Source organism: Carcharhinus amblyrhynchos, chromosome 25 (assembly GCF_965287045.1).
Source record: "Carcharhinus amblyrhynchos chromosome 25, sCarAmb.v2.hapA, whole genome shotgun sequence".
In the NCBI taxonomy this organism is placed as follows: domain Eukaryota; kingdom Metazoa; phylum Chordata; class Chondrichthyes; order Carcharhiniformes; family Carcharhinidae; genus Carcharhinus; species Carcharhinus amblyrhynchos.
Genome location: NC_137348.1, coordinates 14,892,597 through 14,910,970, shown reverse-complemented (window position 1 = coordinate 14,910,970; position 18,374 = coordinate 14,892,597). Strand labels below are relative to the sequence as shown.

At 43.3% G+C, this 18,374-nt stretch overlaps 1 protein-coding gene across 3 annotated transcripts in view; it reads right to left on the bottom strand.

The window, feature by feature from the left end:
* Window positions 1-18,374, bottom strand: part of LOC145358418 (disabled homolog 2-interacting protein-like) — a 739,003-nt gene that overhangs the window by 612,912 nt on the left and 107,717 nt on the right. For all 3 annotated transcript variants that reach the window (XM_080212472.1, XM_080212474.1, XM_080212473.1), the window contains exon 2: window positions 13,940-14,061. In XM_080212472.1, coding sequence (XP_080068598.1) covers window positions 13,940-14,061 — 122 coding nt within the window. The remainder of the gene's footprint in view (window positions 1-13,939; window positions 14,062-18,374) is intronic.

Here is an 18,374-nt window from a genome sequence, read left to right as displayed (position 1 = left end):
TGCAGTATCTTAACAATGCTTTTTGAAAATCAAAAAATACTACAACCACAGGTTCTCCCTCCTCTACCCTGACAGTTACCACCTGAAGAACAATCAGGTGTGTCAAACATCATTTCCTCTTCATAAAGCAATGCTGATTCTGCCTAACCACTTGATTTTCAAAATGCGTCTTACCCTACTACCGTCAGGGTAAATTGGCTTACAATTCCCTGTTTCATCACTCGCTGTTCTTGCATTGTTGTATTTGCAAGCCTCTAATCTAAGAGGACTATTCTAGAATCTGTGAAATTCTAGGAGATCAGAATCAATGAATCCACCATCTCTTAAATCCTTAGCATACAGGCCATCAGGTCCAGAGGATTTGACACTTCTGGTCCCATTAACTTCTCCGGTACTTTTTGTTTTAAAAATTAGATTATTTGAAGTTCCTCACTCCAACCTTTGTTTCTCCACTATTTCCAGCATTATTTTAAATCTTCTCTGTGAAAGCATGAAGACAAATGAAGCATTAAAATGGGCAATCATTGGAAGTACAATATTGATAAATATAGCCACAAGAAATTAATTGCCCTTCAGTAGTATAGAATTCAGTGTGAATAGTCTTGGTTTCTTAACAAGTTCAAACACTCAAATCTTCATTCACCCCTAAATAAGGCATGTTTGAGATCTCACCTACTCAAAGAAACAATTTGAGAGTCCAGCATTAAACCACTAACCCCTAGAGAGCGATCTCAGTTTCTAGCACAAGGCTGAATAATTTGTTCAAATATATTTAAAACCTGTTTTACATTGAATCAATGAGCCCAGGACAGAAACATCTAGGCTCGCTTGCCTGTGAATTCTCCAGCGAGAATCACAGCTGGTCCCCAGCAACAGACTTGTTGTGATGGCCTCACCAGTAGAGCCAGAGACCATTGAGGCCTCCTGGGGAGGTCAGTGCCCCTTGGGCAGTGTCAGCCTGGCATCTTGGCACTGGCCACTGGGTATCAGGCAGTGCCAAGGGTGTGGCACCAGTTCGTTGGGGTTGGTGGGGATGGGAGACTCATTGCTACTCTGCATTAGGGATCCTGGGGCAGGGCGGGGGAGTCAGGGGGAAATTGGTCCAGGCAGATTGGGGGGCAGGGGGGTTGCTGTGGTTAAGCTTTGGAGGCAAGATGAGAGCACAGAGGCTGAGTGACAGGTCTGCTGTTAGAGATCTGCACATGCGCAATGACAGCCTCTGCTGCTCTCAGCCAGCATTCAGACGACTCAAGCCCCACCCTTCCCCTACAGGCGAGAAACCATTTCTGCTGATTTTTCATGCAATGAGTGCATAAGACAGCAGATGTGAACTTACCCAAAGAAACAGGTCTGAAAGTCCCCCATTTTCATGCCCGACGTAGGCTTAGAAATTTTTTTGGTAAGATCGGCCCCCTTGTGTACTAAAAACACTGCTGTTAATGGTCTTCAGATCTAATGATAAATGCACTCCCAATACATTACAAACCACACAGATGCTAAAATGTCTTGAGTGTACTTTCAGAATTATCTCCTTTCACTGTTTATAGTTTTGACATGCAGATTTTCAGACCACTGAGAATTTACTGACATTACTTCAGTACAACTAACAGCAAACAAATAGACCATAAATGCAATGCAAAATACTCAGAAAATGGACCCTCGCATATCTGTGACAATGATTCAACATTTATACATGGCACATACAGTTCTTCCATAACGAAAGAACAATGTTGCTAATGAAATTAAATAAAAGATTGGTTTAAATAAAAGATCAAGTTGATTCATAAGAACATATGAAATAGGAGCAGGAGTAGGCCTAGGCCATCTAGCCCCTCGAGCCTGCCCCGCCATTCAATAAGATCAAGGCTGATCTGTCGTGGCTCAGTTCCAATTTCTCGCCCTCTCCCCATAACCCTTAATCCCCTCGCTTATCAAAAACTCATCAACCCGCGTCTTAAAAATATTTAGCGAGGTAGCCTCCACCACTTCAACGGGCAGAGAATTCCAGAGATCCACCACCCTTTGAGTGAAGAAGTTCCTCCTCAACTCCGTTCTAAACCGCCCTCCCTTTATCTTGAGGCTGTGCCCCCTAGTCCTACTGTCCTTTCTGAACGGGAAGAGTCTCTCCACCTCTATCCTATCCATCCCATTCATCATCTTATACGTCTCAATGAGATCTCCCCTCATTCTTCTAAACTCTAACGAGTACAAGCCTAGTTTATTCAGCCTCTCCTCATAGCTCAACCCCCTCAACTCCGGCATCAGCCTAGTAAACCTCCTCTGCACTCCCTCCAAGGCCAAAATATCCTTGCGCAAGTGCAGCGACCAAAACTGCACACAGTACTCCAGCTGCGGCCTCACCAATGCCCTATACAGCCGCAGCAAGACCTCCCTACTTTTATATTCAATCCCCCACGCTATGAAGGCCAGCAATCCCATTTGCCTTCCTGACCACCTGCTGCACCTGCAGGCTGGGTTTTTGCGACTCATGCACAAGGACCCCGAGGTCCCTCTGCACCATCGCCTGCTGCAGTTTTTCGCCACGTAAGTAATAGTCCTTCCTACCATTATTCCTACCAAAGCGGACCACCTCACACTTGCCAACATTAAATTCCATTTGCCAGTTCCTGGCCCATTCGCCCAGCCTATCTAGATCCTTCTGCAGACTCTCCACACCCTCCACACAATTTGCCGTTCCCCCAATCTTGGTGTCATCAGCAAATTTCGACACCATACACTCGGTTCCCTCCTCCAGATCATCTATATAAATGGTAAATAGCTGAGGCCCCAGCACCGACCCCTGGGGCACTCCACTAGTCACCAACCGCCAATCCGAATAGCACCCATTGACCCCCACTCTCTGCCTCCTATTTGACAACCAATCCTCTATCCACGCTAACACCCTACCCCCAACTCCATGCCCCCTTACCTTCTGCAATAACCTCTTGTGATGTACCTCGTCAAACGCCTTCTGAAAATCAAGAAAGACCACATCCACCGGCTCTCCTCTATCCACCGCCCTAGACACATCCTCATAGAGCTCCAATAAATTTGTCAGACACAACTTCCCCTTAACAAAACCGTGCTGCGTCTGCTCTATCAAGCAATTCCCCTCTAGATGCCTCGCTATTTCCTCCTTGATGACGGATTCTAACATTTTACCTACAACAGACATTAAACTAACCGGCCTATAATTCCCTGCCTTTTGCCTGCAACCCTCCTTAAACAGCGGCGTAACATTAGCCATTTTCCAATCTTCCGGCACTTCCCCAGAATCCACAGACGTTTGGAAAATAACCACCAAGGCATCACTATCACCCCCACCATTTCTTTCAAAACCCTCCGATGCATTCCATCCTGTCCTGGGGACTTGTCCACAATCAGATCCCTCCAGTCTGTCGAGCAGTCTGTCGATTCATAAATGACTTTGTTTTGGTTTCAAGCTATTTGGATAAAATAATCAAACTGTATCATGTTAAGGTAGCAATGGCTAATAACAGACATTTAGTACATTACTGGGAAAGACTATATTAAATGCGCAGAGTAATTAACTTGATTATTACCGCAATTTGTTTAGCTTCACTATGTACTATAGAAGCCATTCCGAAAAGGTAAGAAGTCTTGCACTTTTATATTGTTAAATTCGTTGCAGAATTTGAGAAAAGGTATACAAATTTTATGAATGTTGGATGTGATAAGTTTTGCTTACAGAAATTTCTCTCAGAATTTTGTTTACGTAATGCATTTTGTTCAAATACCTTTGGTCCACAGATTTAACATGCGATCTTACGAAAAAAATCTAAGCGCCGAACGAGTGAGAAAACAGGAGTCAATGGCGCTGGTTCTTGGCGAGCACTTAGTGCAATAAAAGAGCCCCAATGCAATTCTCGCTGGAGTGGACTCTTTAGGCGCATGACTCCCTAAAGTGGCTGCAGCTGAATGCCATTAACAACGGAGAGATGCATACAAGTACTAATGATGGACACAGGCAGTCATACCTGGAAGGTGGCACCGAGAAGAACTACTCCAAGGTTCAAGGAGGGAAAGCTGGCTGTCTGTCAGACACAAGAGGAGGAAAGGAGGGACATTTTCTCCCCCCTGGAGAGGCAATGAGCTGGGGTTGGGCTGGCCCCCTACTATATTCCTTACACACTATAACTGCATGGCCAAACTCCCCTCCAACTTGATTTTCACATTTGCTGATGACACAACCGTAGTAGGTCGTATCTCAAATAATGACGAGTCGCAGTGCAGGAATGAGATAGGAGATCTGGTGCAATGACAATAATCTCTCCCTCAATGTCAACAAAATGAAGGAAATAGTCATTGACTTCAGGCAGCATACTGGAGAACATGCCTATGTCTACATCAATGGGACAAAGTAGAAATGGTCGACAGTTTCAAGTTTTTAGGTATCCAGATCACCAACAGCCTGTCCTGGTCTCCCCCCCCATCACCATGTTGATACTTTGGTTAAGAAAGCCCACCAACACCTCTATTTTCTCAGAAGACTATGGAAATTTGGCATGTCCGCTACGATTCTCACCAACTTTGATAGATGCACCATTGAAAGTATTCTTTCTGGTTGTATCACAACTTGGTGTGGCTTCTGCTCTGCTCAAGACTGCAAGAAACTACAAAGGGTCATGAATGAAGCCAGTCCATCACGTAAACCAGCCTCCCATCCACTGACTCATCTACACTTCCTGCTGTCTCAGCAAAGCAGCCAGCATAATTAAAGGACCCCATGCATTCTCTCTCCCACGTTCTTCCATCGAGAAAACGATACAAAAGTCTGAGGTTACCTACCAACCGACTTAAAAGCAGCTTCTTCCCTGCTGCCATCAGACTTTTGAAGGTATCTTCCTCACACTAATTTGATCTTTCTCTACATCTTGTGACTGTAACACTACATTCTGCACACTCTCATTTCCCTCTCTACGAATGCTATACTTTGTCTGCATAGCATGTAAGAAACAATACTTTTCATTGTATACCAATACATGTGACAACAATAAATCAAATCAAAACGTGGGCCCAAATGCTGGTGTGTGGTTAGAGAACAGCTAGGAGTCAGACTTGTGTGGCATTGGGACCGCATCACAGCGTGCCGCATAGTAACGTCATCAGCCTCCTGCCTGGACCAGCAACTCGCCAAAAGAACTAAATCGAGGTCCATCACCATGGCATGATGTCAATGAGACCCATGGCAGGGTTTGCAGACTGTGCGGGTGGAAGGTGGTGAGGGGTGGAGGTAATGAATCTCACACCCTTCTAGTCGGAGAACGTTGTGGCGATGAGGGCCTGCCTCATTGCCCCACCAGGCCGTTTTTGCTGCATGGTCTCCACCCCCCGGTTCCTTGATGGCCTTCTCCTCCTCCATGACCTCATGGGCCCTTCAGAAGCATCCACCTAGTCGCACTCCTCTTCCTCCAGGATGTCTCCCCACTGCAGCGCCAGGTTGTGGAGTGCGCAGCAGACCACCACAATGCAGGAGCCTCTCAGAGGACTATAATGGAGGGCCCCAACAAAAGCAGTCCAGGCAATGGAACCGCTTCATGAGCGTGGTGCACCACATGGCAGTGTGGGCCTCATTATAATGGGTATCCGCATAGGTTCAGGACACCAGACTGCATCATCAGTCAAGCCCTTAGCAGATAGCAATTGCCCCACAAGCCATCCTGGCAGCTGGTTTTTGAAGGCTGCAGGGATGTCAGAACTCCACAGGATGAAAGTTGTGTATGTCCCTGGGTGGTGTGTGCACACATGTATGATGATCATTCTGTGGTTGCACATGTTCTGCATGTTCAGATAATAGAACCCCTTTCTGTTGATGAACTGAGTGCCTGATTTTTTTTTGGGGGGGGGGGGGGGCAGCTTGCAGCCCCAACTGCCTGCTGGCCCTGGCCCACATGGAAATTGAGGAGCTGGCCAGTCCTGGCACACACAGCATCTGTCACTTCGCAAATGTACTTGCGGATCAAGGACTGGGAAATCCCACAGGGGCCCTGACTAGCAGACTGGAAGGAAGGACCTCGTTGATAAAGGTTGAGAGCTACCATAATATTCACCACTACCAGGAGCAGTGTTGCCCTGTCCCATGAGGTCTGCGTACTGAGCCGGTGACTGCAGTGGCACAAACCATCCATCAGCTCTCTGAAGAACATGCATGTTCTGAACTGCTGGGGTCTCTGTCTCCTCTGATAATGATATTGAAATGCATTCTAATGCATGCTAATACATGTCTGACCCATTTTGGGCGCAAAGCAGTTCATGAAAGTGGCTAGCATGATCCAAACCAGCGTGAAACTGGGTGCATTTCCAAATTTCACTTTGCATGCAATCTTACCACCTTGCCATGCCAAACAGTAGGTGGCATGAGGTCGTAAGATTGCGCCTTAGAATCTGTGCCGGGAAGCACTTCAAACATAAAACTATACACCCACAGCCTTTCAGAAAGCATCAGCTCCTTTGAAGAGGGGATATCACCGTCAAGATGAAAATTATTAATAAGATCAAAGTGCCAAGAATGATTGTGCTGACAGCAGTTAGCTACACTAAGTCCTTTCCATTTCACATACTGACTGAGCTACCACTTAGAAGCCAAAAAGAAGAGATCCATTAAAAGCATTTTAAAAAAATCACTGGCCACTGGGTTACATTTTAACATGATTCACGCAGTAAAAAATCCATCAAGGACCAGCAAGTTTTATTTTTAGTACAGCCGTACTTATTACAGGAATTTGTTCATGATCAGCATTGTGACATATAATACAACTCTAGAGGCTATGGGTACATATACCGTCATTAAGAAAGATGTTGTGTAAAATATTCTCTCTGCAATATTATTTTTGCATGGCTGTCAAAAACAGAGATGGGTTATATTTTTGTATTGGTGGTCAAAGGCCTCAAACTTAAAAATTTAAGGAGACAACCCAGAAACTTGATTAATAATATTTAGATTTTAAAAATCTAGTACAATCTTTTTCCCTGGAGGATCTGGGAGAAGACGATCTTTTCATCTTGTTGCTCCAGCTTCAACTGGAGAACTTCCTGTGATTCCAATTATCTCTCTTCCCCTGCCGAAGAAGTGGCTCATGTCAATATATGGCTCTAAGGATAAGTACCTGAGGTAAGTGACCATTTATCATTTGCGAACCAAAAGTTTTAGGAGGCTATAAAAAGTTTGACTTGTACATACACAACTCAAACATCACAAATTAAAAGTGTGTTCAGGCATGTCTAAGCCACTTCATTATTTTTGAAACATTGTAACTATTATTTTATAGATATGGCAGCTACAACTGGACCCACAAACAGCAATGAGATTAAACTGAGTAGATTTTTCTCAGTGATGTACATTGCTGTTTTCCAAAACAAAAAAAAGCCACTGCATCTTGTGTTTAGTGAACAGGCAAGCATGGCCTCAGTCTAATATCTCACCTGAAAGATGATATCCCCAACAACGTGAGACCCTCTCAGAGGTGTTCAAATTATGGAACGGAACTCTGAACTTTATGAATAAAGCAACATTTAAATGTGCATTTTCAGCAGGAGCACTGGAGAGCATCGAGGTTCAGGGGAGCAAGTGTTTTTTTTGTCTCTAGCCTGAGATTCATATCTTGTGTTTGAACCTTTGTTGCAAGTCAAGTCATGCCCTGAGTAGCTCACTACAGATTGGGCAAGTCTTCACAATTAAAGCACCATGAGAGGATATTCCTGTTCAATTTTAACTTGTTTGTTAGATGTTTGCAAAAAAGGACAACAATCTATTTCATGGAATATGGACAGAAGTCTGCATTTGGAAGGAAATAATGCAATTGCATTATACTGTCAAGCAAGACCAGATTCTTCCTCATCTATATCCTTCACATATCCCTGGAATTTTTCTTTACACACACAAATCCTCAAAATACTTATCACATACATTCTTAAATTGTATGGCAGGACAATTGAGAAACAATGGGGAAGTTTAAAAGCAATTTTTCACAGTGCTCAGCGAAAATATATACCAGTGATAAGGACAGACTGCAGAAAAAGGGATAATCAGCCACTGATATCTTAGGAAATAAAGGAGGGCACCAAAATGCATACAAAGTGGCAAACTCTAGTGGGAAACTAGAGGACTGGGAAAGCTTTAAAAAGTCAACAGAAAGCCACAAAAAAAAGCTATAAAGAAAAGTAAGATAGATTGAGAGCAAAATAACTCAGAATATAAAAACAGATAGCAAAGGTTTCTACAAATATAACAGAAAAAGATGACTATGGATGGGAAGGGGAATTTAATAACGGGAAATGAGAAAATGGTTAAGGCATTGAACATAATGTGTGCTGGTCTTCACAGTAGAAGACACAAATAACATGCCAAAAATTGATGACAAAGCAGCTACGGCAAGTGAAGACCTAGAAACGATCATTATCACAAAAGCAACAGTGTTAGGTAAACTAATGGGGCAAAAGGTAGACAAATCTCCTGGCCCTGATGGAATGCATCCCAGGGTACTAAAAGAGATGGCAGGGGGAATAGCACATACACATGGTAATTTACCAAAATTCGCTGGACTCTGGGATGATTCCAGCAAATTGGAAGGCAGCAAATGTGACACCACTGTTTAAAAAGGGAGGTAGACAAAAGGCAGGTAACGATAGGCAGTTAATTTAATTTCTGTAGTGGGGAAAATGCTTGAATCCATCACCAAGGAAGAAATAGTGAGGCATCTGAATAGAAATTGTCCCACTGGAAAGACACAACATAGGTTCATGAAAGGCAGGTCATGTTTAACTAATTTAGTGGAATCCTTTAAGGACATTAGGTGCGCAGTGGACAACAGGAATCGGTGAATGCAGTGCATCTGGATTTCCAGAAGGTATTTGACAAGGTGCCGCACAAAAGGCTGCTGTGTAAGATAAAGGTGCACAGTGTTACAGATAATGTATTAGCATGGAGAGGGGATTGGTTAACTAACAAAACAATAATTGGGAATAAATAAGTGTTTTTCTGCTTGGCGATCAGTGACTGATGTTGTACCTCAGATCAGTGTTGATGCTGCAATTGTTTACAATTTACATAGATGATTTGGAGTTGGGGACCAAGTGTAGAGTGTCAAAGTTCTTGGATAACACCAAGATGAGTGGTAGAGCAAAGTGTGCACAGGATACTGATTGGCTGCAAAGGGATACAGATAGTTTGAGTGAGCGGGCAAGGGTCTGACAGATGGAGTACAATGGTGGTATGAGGGGTCATCCATTTTGGTAGGAACAACAGCAAAATGGACTCCTTTTATTTAAATAGTAAAGAATTGCAGCAAGCTACTGTGCAGGAGGGACCTGGATGTCCTTGTTCATGCAGGTAATTTAGAAGGCAAATGGAATTTTGTCCTTCATTGCTACAGGGATAAGTTTAAAAACAGGAGGATATTTTGCAGCTGAATAAGGTGCTGGTGAGGCCACACCTAGAGTAGCGTGTGCAGTTTTGGTCTCCTTACTTGAAAAAGGATACTCTGGCATTGGAGGGAGTGCAGAGGAGATTCACTAGGTTGATTCTGGAGTTGAGAGGGTTGGCATATTAGGAAAAACCAAGTAGACTGGAACTATACTTATTGGAATTTAGAAGAATGAGGGGGGCTTACACAAACAAAACTATGAAGGGAATAGATAAGACAGAAGCAGCAAGGTTGTTTCCACTGGCAGGTGAAAGCAGAACTGAGGGGGGGCATAGCCTCTAAATAAGGGGTAGCAGATTAGGACTGAGTTGAGAAGGAACTTCTTCACCCAAAGAGAATTCCCTGCCCAGTGAAGCAGTTGAGACTACCTCGTTGAATGTTTTCAAGGCAACGATAGATTTTCAAACAGTAAAGGAATTAAGGATTATGGTGAGCGGGTGGGCAAGTGGAGCTGAGTCCACAAAAAGATCAGCCATGATTTTACTGAATGGCGGAGCAGGCTCGAGGGCCAGATGGGCTAATCCTGCTCCTAGTTCTTATTTTCTGACACACACACACACACACACACACACACACACACACACACACACACACACACACACACAGAACATAACAGCGCAGAACAGACCCTTCGGCCCACGATGTTGCGCCGACCAATTAAAAAAGCAATAACCCTCTAACCTAAACCAATCCCTTTCCATCCATAAACCTATCCACGGATCTCTTAAACGCCCCCAAACTAGGTGCATCTACAACTGCAGCAGGCAGGGCATTCCAATCCCTCACCACCCTCTGGGTAAAGAACCTACCTCTGACATCCGTCCTATGTCTACCACCCCTTAATGTAAAGCTATGCCCCCTCGTGCTAGCTTTCTCCATCCGAGGAAAAAGGCTATCACTGTCCGTCCTATCTAAACCTCTAATCATCTTATATGTTTCAATAAGGTCCCCTCTTAGCCGCCTTCTTTCTAACGAAAACTACCCCAAATCCCTCAGTCTCTCCTCATAGGACCTTCCCTCCATACCAGGCAACATCCTGGTAAACCTCCTCTGCACCCTCTCCAATGCCTCCACATCCTTCCTATAATGTGGGGACCAGAACTGCACACAATACTCCAAATGCGGACGCACCAGAGTTTTGTACAGTTGCAACATGACGTTGCGGCTCCTAAGTTCAATCCCCCTACCAATAAATGCCAAGACACCGTATGCCTTCCTAACTACCTTATCTACTTGATTCCCAACTTTCAGGGATCTATGTACACATACACCTAGATCCCTCTGTTCATCAACACTATTCAGAGTCCTACCGTTAGCCCTATACTCTACACATCTGTTATTCCTGCCAAAGTGAATTACCTCACACTTTTCTGCATTAACCTCCATCTGCCACCTCTCGGCCCAGCTCTGCAACTTGTCCAAGTCTCTCCGTAAACTATGACACCCCTCTTCACTATCTACCCCCCCACCTCCACACACGCACACACGTATAACATTAACAGTTCCCCACCAGATTGTAACTCTGCTTGCAAGATCAACACAGCTTTTTTGGTGTGGTTTATGAGTGTTATTTATGGATGTTTTAAATTATGCAATGTGTCTGTTATTGTTCTTTTCACCATCCAAAAATACTGTGGTATTTCCCTCATGTGTAATGATACCAATGTATTATATAACTTGCCTAAATGCAATATACAATGGAAAGTAGGATACAATAATCTTTTAGGCTTATACAGGTAACTATTCAACAAGTCTACAGGAAGTGAAATATACTTTGGCACTAACTGTAGATACGTTTAAAGGTCCAGTCACTTTAAGAAGCTGGAGAGAAAATAAGTCTGTACGGTAGGTGGGCAGGGGAAGGGAAGGTCAAGTGATCATGTTTGCGAGGCGGGGGGGGGGGGTAAATGGGGAACACTATTGGGTAACTAGCAAAGACTGATTTAAATTGGAGTTTAGGACAGTTCCTAGTGCAGGGCAATTGCCCAGTGCAAGTTTCAACTTCCAAGGCAATTGCCATACAATCTTTACATAGGGCCTTCCAGTGGAGGTGTTCTTAATGCTGCTGCCAACACCAACCTGGATAGGTGATTCTCTTGAGCTCATTCCCTTAATGTTCTTTTGCTTTAGGGCATTCTACTGGGCTTTCCACATTATAGCCCTGCAAAGAAATGTAGACCTTGGAGAGAGTGAAGCACTGGAATAGTATAGCTCCTTGGAAGAAGTAGTGGAAGACAAGGAAAAGGCTCAAGAATTGAAGAACTGTCTCCATGCTCTGCAGGGATATCACAGTGGTAGACCCGGGTGGCCAAATGCAGATCAAAACGGCAAGAATGCTAAGATTCTTCTGATGCAAATATATTTCACCCGAGACATTTGAGGAGAAATTCTTAATGACTTGGAAATTATTGCCTATGAGGGTAGTAGGAGCAAGGGCCTGATGGCTAAATGGTCTCTTTCTTGGGATGATCTTAACATCACGCCCTGTTGCAGGGTTTTTTGAGAGACTAGGTATCACCAAAAACTTCAGCAAATACAAGACTCACAAAGCAAGTGTCCCGGTTAAAGACATACCTTTATTGACCAACGATCAAAGGCAGAGGTTAACATTGGGCAATCCAATGCCTTACTAGAAGAAAAGACTTTCAGCATTCCAATACCATTCTGAGATTAAGACACATCCGTCAAAACAATTATACATTACTCAAGTTTGCTTTGCCCGCCTTCCAGCTAGTTATGAACCCGTCATCATTAGTGCAAATCAATCACTTAACAATTATTGTATACCTTAGCCAATTACATTCTACCCTCTGACATCATGGGATTTCATTGATCCATAGAATTTGGATGCTTCTACCCCCTGTAGCTTAGCAACCCCATACGCTTAGCTACATAAGTCAAAGCTATTGTTCCCACCAACTCTCATTTATGTCAATGGCCAAGCCAGACGGCTGAAATTCTCATGTCTGAGAAGAACTGTCTTATCAGGACATCTTGAACAGCCCTATTCGTGAAGTAGCTTTGGAAACCATACTGTTCGTAACTTTTGCTGATAAAATGATGCACACTCTAATTTCATTGTTCCAAAAAATGTGGTTTGTCTGCCAAGTCTTGATCCCATCATGCCTCGCAGCAGCCTGCCTTTGGCTGAAGTTTAATTACTTTAAAAATTAAGGATTTTAAAATCAAATACATTTTAAAATCAAAATACATGTTTAAATCAGAAATATCCATTCAAATCTAATTTATTTAAGTCACTTAGTGTTCATACTGTCCTCATGCAGACAGTTCTTCTGTTAGGCCATGGGTGGGATTCTCTGAAAACTGGTATGATGTCTCAATTCACACATTTTTTTTTAGAAATACGCAAGTACACCATTTTGTTAAGCATCCTTCTGTACTAACATCCAATATTTTTGCCACATCTGAAGATATCGGATTGGATTTTTAACCAAATCAGGATGGCTCAGAGCACCTAAAAATGGTAAGCATATCCCAGTTCCAGGATTCTCGACCCCATTCCCTGGCTGCCCAGTTTTCAGGAATGCCTTTAAAGAATGCAGGCTCACAACACATGCTCCCAAACTGACCAATTTCATTGCAGTAATATGCATGTTATATTCCTCCACAATTTTCATGGAGCCAGGCCAGGTTTTAAGAGTAAACATTCACAGCCCATAGGAGGAGTTATGAGCCCTAGTCTGCCTGAGTGGACTTCTTAAAACACAAATTCAAAAGATCTTCCCATACCCCCATGCCAAGCTTGCCTTTCCATTCACCATCTTTGATCCCTTCAGTCCCCTAAAACAAACTATGGCACTTACACGCCCACTAATTCACTATACACTGTATAGAACCATTGAATCCTATGGTGATATTAGTACTTCATGTACAATTATGTTCAAAAAAGTTCCCACTAGATGGCCAAAAGTGTCAATCCAAGCCACTGTTTCCAAGTGAACTGTAGTCCCATTTATCAGTGATCCTCACTTGCAATCATTACTCACATTCACGCAGCAAATAGCTCACCAGGTGTGCAGCGTTGTACAGTACTGGGCCCGGTGAAGCCCTTTTGCCATTTGCTGAGTGAATGTGCAGATTGTGTGCAGAATTTTCGTAAGGGGAAGGGATGCCACGAGAAAGATCAAATGCGTCTTATCTACCACTTTGTGTGTAAGAATACACTATTCAGTGAGAACCTATCCTCATCCAACATCCGTATACATATCTTTCAACTGGGTTCACTGGAAATCTGTTGGACTTATATGCCCTAACCCAAGAACAGATATCAGTGGTATCCAACACAGCTGTCCTGCTAAAATAAGCTAATTCAGCTCAGAAGTTTAAAAAAAAATTCCTGATTATAGTTAACATTTTCACCCAATTAGTGCTCATCATCCTCACTTCACAACAAGTTAACTCAATGCAAATATATAATTTGTAAAGCATAACATTTCCAATAATAAATCAATTTTCCAAATTAATCTTCCACATACCTCCTCTTTATCCAGCAAAAGCAACTGACCATCTGTGACAACACAAAATTTGGTATTCCATATTGCCCGTTCATACTGTGATTTTCCACAAGATATTCTGTGTGTGGGTGGACCTCTTACATCTGAAACACAAATTGAACATTCTCAACATTATGAAAAGATGGGTATATGTAAGCAAATTGATCTGACAGAAGAATTTAAATTATTCATTAGAGGTCCTTATTTGCATTCACTTTAGCCAAAGTTATAATTTTAATAGGGATTGAAACAAGTTGAGAGGGTACAATCAGATCAATCAATTCGCATCTGTAGCATCTAACACCAGCATTTGATTAAGCAAAGGTGAATAGATAATGCTCAGAGTATTGGATAACAGTTGTAAAGAGTAAAATCAAGGTAAATCAGGTTTCAGTGATTTCTTGAATTTAAGCCAAGGAAAATTTTTAAAAACGTAATAGTTCTGTACATTTAAGCAAACGCCTATGTGATGATATTTGTAGAGAGTTTAAAGAACAAACTCAGATGAACATTGCGCATAATAGTACTTGTATCAGTAAGACAGGCAAGAGAGATTGTACATGTGAAAGCGAGAGATGGCATTCATGGAAGATAAGAATGCCAAATAGGATCGGGGCTGAAGGAGAGAAATGGGATCACTAAAAAAACTTTTCCATGTATTCTGTACAAAAGATGCTAGAACACAGATGAAAGCAGCATTCAAGAGTTTATTTTATATTTAAAAGTTGCTATGGAGATAAAGCAATGCTTGGGATGAAAATGAAATCTTCTTCTGCACATGTGAAGTGTTTTCACATGTCACTCAATGGCTTCTTGAAATTCCTTTGTCATAGAATTGCAATATTAAATTTATAGAGAAGTTTTGACTTTGCTCATAATATTTAGTTTCATCAATTCATATTTAAAAAACTGAATACATTGTCAAGTTGCTCATGTAAAAGATGTGCACAACCAAGAAAATTGGTCCCATCTAAAAAAAGAAATTGAGGCGCACCAATTTGTTGACAGCACTTCCAAACTCAGTCTAATTACCCTGTGCAGAAATGGTCAGGTCTGAAAAATCCCAGATATGGACCTTGGGATCATTACTGAAAACAGTGCTGCAGTTAGTTGCTACAACAAAGCAGCCCACAAGCAAGGGTGGCGTTGCATTCACAGGTTTCAAATGGCTCGCAGCAAAAGGCAGTGAAGGTCAGAAGTGGAGATACTGGCATTTGGGAGAGATTGTGATCAGAAAGGAGGAAGATCAAGGCTTAGATGTCACCGAGACATCAAGAACCGGGGGTAATTGGGACCTTGGAGGTCAGAGTGGTATCAGAAGTCAGAAGGCTGGTGGGGATTGGTGTTGTGAAGGATGTCATGCAATCCTGGCACCTGGCCCATTCTAACAACTAAGCTGGTCATAGTATTAAAAAAGGTACTTTTTTTTAAACAAATACAGATGTTTATAAATATTTTCCTGGCTCTTGCTGTCTTAGGGAAAACCATGATTGTAGAAGAAATGTGCCCCTTATTTGCATATGCTTCAGGTCTGGGTAATTAATACCTTTGGTTATACTTGTGCAATGAGAGGGGCAGCATACTTTTGACTCCAAGTGTGCACATTGTTCCTGCACATTACTTTGGCGCCTAAGGAAGTAAGAGTGCCTGCTACACTGCCTAACCTAACTTCAACACAACCAGAAATCACTAACTTTCAAATTTTTCTTTCTTGGAAGCAATATTGCAATCTCCCAGGAATGCAGTCAAGCCCTTCAACATATTGGGTAACTAATGAGTCATTAGATTTGCTACAAATTCAGAAGAGCATTGCTTTTGATTTAAATAAATGCAATAGTTTATAAAATTTAATTTCCACAAAGCAATCTATGGATATTTCTACTGTGCACAGCTAAATGTCACTCTGCTGTCTGTACACACACAATTATTTAATTTATTTGTGTCACAAGTAGGCTTTCATTAACACAGCAATAAAGTTATTGTGAAAAATCACCTAGTCACCACATTCCAGCGTCTGCTCAGGTACACTGAGGGAGAATTTAGCATGGCCAATACACCTAACCAGCACATCTTTCGGACTGTGGAAGCCAGAACACCCAGAGGAAACCCATGCAGACATGGGGAGAATGTGCAGACTGCCACAGAGTGACCCAAGCTAGGAATCAAACGCAGGTTCCTGGCGCTGTGAGACAGCAGTGCTCACCACTGTGCTGCCACAGAACATAAGACAGTTGCATTTCTTTATGCAAGGTTACAACCAGATGACTGTAATGATCATTTCCCAGCTTAGAACAAAGAAAACAAAGTATAGCACAGCATCAGACCCTTCAGCCCTCCAAGCCTGTACCAATCATGACGCCTTAATTAACCAAAAATTTCCACCCTTACTCAGTCCGTATCCCTCTATTCCCTCCCTATTCATGTACCTATCCAGATGCCTCTTAAATGGTGCTAATGTGCCTGCTTCCACCACTTGAGCAATGCTAAGTTCATTAAAAAACACAATGGTTACTGGAAGTTCTATTTCCACTCATATTCCTATAACTGACACTAAAATCCATAGCCAACATTCTGAATAAGTTCTCTTTAATTTAATTTCACACCAAGTCCAGAAGGACAACATATATTTTTCCTAAACATGCTTAGTTTTCTGTATTTGGAGGACAAACTTACACATTAATATGAATGTGCTATTCCCACTTTGTTGTCTACTCTTGAAGACAAATTATGTGATTAATATATGCCTCATTATCCAAAACAGTTCTGCTTTCACTATGCCTCAATCATCGTGCATGTCTGTTGCCACATTTCAAAATTATCTGAACACTTCAGAAAGTGTAAAGTCGTGGTGTAGAAGTCATGGGGTCAAATTTCCCCAAAATAATTTTAAGGGTGCGATCTTCCAAAAAATTCTAAATGCCAAATGAGCGAGAAAATGGGAGTGAATGGCACCAGGTGTTTGGTGAGTTGCAAGTAACATTTTTACAACACCTAGTGCTGCAATAAAAGAGGCTTGATGCAATTTTCACCACCATGGATGCTCCAAATGCGAGTCACCCAAAATGGCTGCAACTGTATGGCATTAATCATGGAGAGATGCAAATAAGTGCTAACGATGGACACAAGCAGTCACGCCACGAAGATGGCATCCATAAGAAATGCCCCGAGATTTAGAGGCAGAGCTGGGCCGTCTGTTGGACACAGTCGAGGAAAAAGACATTTTCTTCCACCCAGACAAGGCAACAAGCCAGTGATCACACCGGCAAGACGGCCTGGAATGCAGTGGCAGCGGCAGTCAGTGCCCATGCAATAGTCTGAAGGGCCGGCTGCCAGTTCCACAAGAAATGTAATGACCTCACTTGGGCAGCAAGGGTGAGTGTCCATCCCCACCCCCAGTCATCAGGCTTTCAACCCTCTCTTTTGTCCTGGCAGGAGAAGATGGCCCATAACAGGAGGGAGCGGGAGAAAACAAGAGAAGGTGGGGTCCCCAACTGCGGATCCTCACTCCCTTTGAGGAGAGAGCCCTTTATCTGGTGGGGGTGGAGGAAGGCAGGACCGTGAACGACAGCCAGGTCAAAGGGGAACCAGGAAGTGAGCATCCGCAAATCCTTCTTCATATGACACACGGCATGCTGCCCAGATACTTGTCTCTCCCTTGCAGACTTTGTTGCCAGAGGTGTTCCCAATGCACCTGGCCTGTCTCACAACACCCCGCATCCCCTGCTGCTCCTGAGACACCCCATAACAACGTAGGAAACCTTGGAGGAAGACCCCAAAGAATCCTCCAAGGTCAGCACCAGTCAATTGGCATAGGCTTCCACCACAAAATCCAGTACTGCAAATATCACCACCACAGTGGGACAAGTTAGTGGTGAGGCTTCTGGGTCACTGCTGATGTAGGTCAGGTGGAGACAGGAATGTCCAAGGCCTTGGGTATGGGGAGATCTGCCAGAAGCAAAGAATCAGCTGGCCCCAAGCTAGGTGCCGGGCCACTTGGATTAGCTCTCCCTAAGGTGCTGAAGATGCAGTACCAAAGCCAGGGAATGCAGGAGGGGCTCACGGCAACACTGCAGAAGCTGCAAGGCTGTTGCAAAGAGTTCTACAGGATATGTTGCCGGCATTGCAAGGAACCCACGTCAACACTGCAAAGGTGATGTCCACAATGAAAAGCATGTATCAAGAAGTAGTCGGCATAGGTGGCAGGGTCCAAGGCATGCCCAAGACACAACAGGCCATGGTTGTAAGCTTAGAGAACATTGCCCAGTCACAACAGACCATCACCTTGGGCTCCAGAGCTTGGCCCAGTCCCCAAAGGGCTTATTGCAGGCATTGAGAGCTTAGGCCAGAGGACCATTATCGAGGGCTCGCACAATGTGGGGCAAACGCAGTTGGGCCTCCGGGACTGGCAGGTCTAGGG